The 4,565-nt window shown below is 51.1% G+C and overlaps 1 protein-coding gene across 1 annotated transcript; it reads right to left on the bottom strand.

Annotated features, from left to right (window-relative positions):
• Positions 1-168: 168 nt before the first annotated feature.
• Positions 169-1,099, bottom strand: LOC119368510 (indole-3-acetic acid-induced protein ARG7-like). The gene has a single exon (XM_037633749.1). The coding sequence runs from the start codon at positions 999-1,001 to the stop codon at positions 576-578; it is 426 nt and encodes a 141-aa protein (XP_037489646.1). The 5' UTR covers positions 1,002-1,099; the 3' UTR covers positions 169-575.
• Positions 1,100-4,565: the final 3,466 nt, after the last annotated feature.

The raw sequence follows: 4,565 nt of genomic DNA, 5'->3' as shown, positions 1-4,565 counted from the left end.
GGTAGGTGTTTCGAAAGAAAGAGATGAGCTGGACGAAGAAGAAGGGCTACCTGCTGTTGGATCTACATCCGACGTTCCAAAACGGTCGACTGGCCCAAATTCGACAATCAGACGACCTACATCTAGCCATTCCAAAAAAAAAATCCCCTCCCCAACGTCATGACAGAGGAAGACAAGCTTGTGATGGGTATTATTCCCAGCGAGGAGTCTTGACAATTACAAGTTTCTTCTAACCGCGGTCAAGCAGTACAGAGCTGCTACTATTTGCTAGCCACACGCCCGCCGGCCTGCCTCAGTTGCTCAAGCGCGGCGCCGTCTCCGATTCACAATTCGGGGCGCCGGCGGCCACTACCACCGGACCACGCCCTTCAATCAGACATTCAGCTTCAGGCCTCAGGCGCTTGCTGTACGCGCGGGCGGGCGGGCGGGCGCAGTCTTCTCGGCCGCGGCATGCTTGTGCCATTCCCACGTCCGGAAGACCAGTCGCCGTTGGCGCCGCAAATCGCCACGGCTAGCTTGCCTGAGAGCAGAGCACGTACACCGAATGGGCTATGCGTATTGCTCCCATCGGTCCGTCACCAGACGAGCTCCTCCGCCGCCGCCCGCTGCAGCAGCGGCCGCGTCGCGACGTCTCGGCTGCTGGCGGCCGGGGCGCGGCAGCCGAACGAACGGCCGCGGCGCTCCTCGGAGGAGACGCGGCGGAGGACGTCCCGGAAGCGGTCCTCGTCGCAGGGGAGCGCGATGGGGCCGCACGAGCCGGTCCGGAAGCCGTATTCCTCCTCCGCCTGCCGGAGCAGCTCGAGGAAGACGGGGTGGTTCAGGTGCGCCGCCCGCACCACGAACCGCCGCGAGGCCCCGCCCACGCACACCGCCACGTGCCCCGCCGGCACCGTCACGGGCGCCGCGCCGCCCTCGGCCACGCGCGCCGCGCCGCGGGACCGCCACCTCCGCAGGGTCTGCCGGAGCCACACGATGTCGCGGATCTTGCTGCATTTCGCCATGGGATGGGAGGTTGAGGGGCGAGCTTCTGCTGGCCTGCTGCGCTGCTGGTCGATCGTGGGTTGATGGCCTGGAGGAGCACGAGTTGGTGGAATGGAGCTGGCTGGCTGGCTTCTCGTGGAGGGTTGGGTGGGAGGTTTTATAGGATGCTGGAAATGTTGGGGACTTGGTTTCGTCATCGTCCAGTTGGCCTGGATAAAATAATCTGAGCTGTGTGAAGGGGATGGGGCTATGTTCTTCCATAGTTGCCATTCACAATTTGAGCCACATACTTCCTATGGTGGTTATTCATCCTATGTTAGTTTTTTTTTTTTGAAACGGAGGCAAAAGATTTGCCTCATATATTAAATAAGGAGAGGAGAGTTTGTTACAACACGCACCCTAGAATACGGCATGACAATTATTCTCGCAATAGAAAAGACCCTAACTTCTTTGCCTCGGCGGTGATCCAAAGGTTTGCCTCGTCGATGATGGTGTTGAGTAGAGTTGGCGGAGGCTTGCTCTTATGCCGGAACACTCTTGCGTTTCTCTCATTCCAAATGACCCACGACACAAGCATGGTGATCGAGGCATTCTCTTTTCGGTTGGTGGTGCCCACGGCGCTCATGCTCGTCAACCATGTCTTGACTGAGTCGAAGGAGCTCCACGCCGATGTGTCCATGTCGTGTATGAAAAATTCCTGAATAACCAAATTCCAAAGCCTCAACGTGAAGCGGCATCTGAAGAATAGATGTGTTCCACATTCTTGCACTCCCCTGCACAAGGGGCAAGGGCCACAATTTGGCCAACCCCGCTTAGCCAGTCTATCGGCGGTCCAAATTCTATCTTGCAGTGCGAGCCAAGCAAAGAACTTGACCTTCCGTGGGGCCCAAGGCTTCCAAACCATTTGGTCCATGGGGGTGTCAGGACCGGTTTTCCAATAAAAATATTTATTGAGAAACCAATCTTTTGAGTCCAGTATGAGAGAAATTCTCCTCACTGGTAGACAATTTCTTGATACAATAAGCCAGTAGCATAAAATATATTACAGGGTTGAACTACGGTTGCTCAACCAAAATATTACAAGCACGCCAATAATTATACATAATGGCGGACATGACACAGTGGTGTGGAGACATACTACTGACTCGAGGATAGGGCGGTGGTGGAAAAACACAGCGGGGAGAGAAATACAAGACTCTAAGTCTATCATCTCATCGAGCGTCGAGGTGAGGCTCGATGAATTTATTTGGTAGCGGAAGCGGATATAAAACAGTGACCAAATCCAGGGTCGCACGAGACTGACTGGGACTCCTCTAAGTGTCGGACTCGCTATCGAACTCTTCATCCATGAAATCGCCTTCGTCAGCATCTGGCCAAATCAACAAGCCAGTGAGTACTTTGAAAGTACTCGCAAGACAGTTCGGACGTAAGATATAACAAATGCATGCATGGATGCGTCATGAATATATTCACCAATGTTCATTCAAAATTATCATAACAAGGTAAGTAAAAGGGAAACGGCGGTAGTCCGCCTGAAATCCCAACAGAACATAAATAATTTCCGATCGGGTGTCTGAAGCGACGCCTCGAAAGGTGAACAAATAAATATAAGGAAAAAGATGCCACAGTCGGGCGTCTTAGCGACACCACATAAAGGGCTTTAAAAGAAATACCTCAGTCGGACGTCGGGGCGACGTCACAGAAAGGGCTTTAAAAGAAATGCCACAGTCGGACGTCGGGGCGACATCACAGAAAGGGCTTTAAAAGAAATGCCACAATCGGACGTCGGGGCGACATCACAGAAAGGGCTTTAAAAGAAATGCCACAGTCGGACGTCGGGGCGACATCACAGAAAGGGCTTGAAAAGAAATGCCACAGTCGGACGTCGGGGCGACATCACAGAAAGGGCTTTAAAAGAAATGCCACAGTCGGATGTCGGGGCGACATCACAGAAAGGGCCTTAAAAAAAATGCCACAGTCGGACGTCGGGGCGGCATCACAGAAAGGGCTTTAAAAGAAATGCCACAATCGGACGTCGGGGCGACATCACAGAAAGGGCTTTATGGGCAGATAAATAATAATCATAATAAACTTTTAATTCTTAAGAATAAAAGGGTTAGTCCATCCACAGGAATATCATTTAACCGGAATTATCACTCATGCGAAACACCGGAGTCTCTATCATCAACACTGTCATTGTTAGCACAAGATAATACGAATTTAGACATGGAATAGATGATTTGGAGGGATATATGACTCTGCAGAGTTTGTACAAAATTATTCCCAGAGCCAACGGATTTCCGTAGTCACGAAGGACTAGTTCCGTTTACGGTATTTCGGAAGAAAACACAGCTAACCAGTACACACCCATCATACCTCTCGATGCTAGGAATCACCCTAGACATCGTCCAAGAAAAACTTTTGAGACGAGGAGATCACAATCTCGAATAGCATGGGATCAAATTTATATACGCGCGCTCTAAGGGGTGCCCCCCTCTCGGTCCCAACCGGAAACACCCATGCCCCCTGACCGGATGACTGGCTTTAATCCAGGGCCATGGAACCATCATCACGGCCTCTCCTCTTTGGTGTGTACCATGAAAGCGATTTGCAACTTACTAAACCATATTCCTTGCAGAAAACATGTGGTAGTACATGGAAGGAAATGAGAGATACTGGACCGATACGGTTTGACGCTGAAGTCACATAGTCTGGCGTAAGACTGGCATGCTACAACACTGCCATCTTACCCATCCTCATGCCAACACATGGCCATTCATATTCACATTCATCCACGTATGGATCATCGAACTCACTTACCTCATTATCACATAAAATAACGTTCATCGATATGCTTCTCAACATGCCATGAAACTAACTAAATGCAAAACATGCCAAGACACTCATCATATCAAAAGTTCAAACATGCTTGTCTGGTTCGGAGTAGTCGGAGCCTAGCTCGGTGAAGTTCGCGGCTCCGTCACCTCCTTCGGTATGTACGGTATAAAGAAAATATATGCGCTATCGTAAATACCAAGGAGTGCACAGAAAGTATACCAAATATTTTTCAAATAAATCTGATAAAAAACTAGACAAAATTTTAAAGAGAACAGAAGAAGGATCAATCAAAAATACTTTTCTGTTTAAAAGTTATAAAGGTTTTTGTCCAGGGACTCATCTGTAATGAAACAGAAGATTTCCAGGGGTTAGTTTATAAAAACAGAAAACGCTTCGGCAGAAACTACGCCAGCCCAAAGAGAAAACGCATTCTGCCCGAAGGCGCTTCCAGAAAACGATTCAGAGGAGAGAGCAGAGAGGCTGACGGTGGGGTCCCACTTGTCAGGTTTAAACATTCAAACGGGGCGGACGAAGCTCGTCGGCGCCCGAGAGCCGCGGTGGTCGCCGGCGGCGATCCACGGCGAGGCAGGGAGATCGGGGAGTACCTCCGTGCTCAGGGCGCCATTCCGCGTCGATTGGTGGTGGTGGCGGTCGCCGGCGAGCACTGTGTCGACGGCGGCCCCTGCTTCGTCGGACGGTGGTTCAGACGAAGATGGAGCTCGCCGGAGAGGGCTGCAAGGTTCAAA

The sequence above is a fragment of the Triticum dicoccoides genome, chromosome 2B (assembly GCF_002162155.2).
Source record: "Triticum dicoccoides isolate Atlit2015 ecotype Zavitan chromosome 2B, WEW_v2.0, whole genome shotgun sequence".
Classification (NCBI taxonomy): domain Eukaryota; kingdom Viridiplantae; phylum Streptophyta; class Magnoliopsida; order Poales; family Poaceae; genus Triticum; species Triticum dicoccoides.
The sequence above is the reverse complement of the archived record's forward strand: the minus strand, read 5'-3'. Positions and strand labels throughout refer to the sequence as shown.

Excerpts from the sequence above, each read along its gene's own strand:
- LOC119368510 (XM_037633749.1), bottom strand. The coding sequence starts at position 1,001 with ATGGCGAAATGCAGCAAGATCCGCGACATCGTGTGGCTCCGGCAGACC.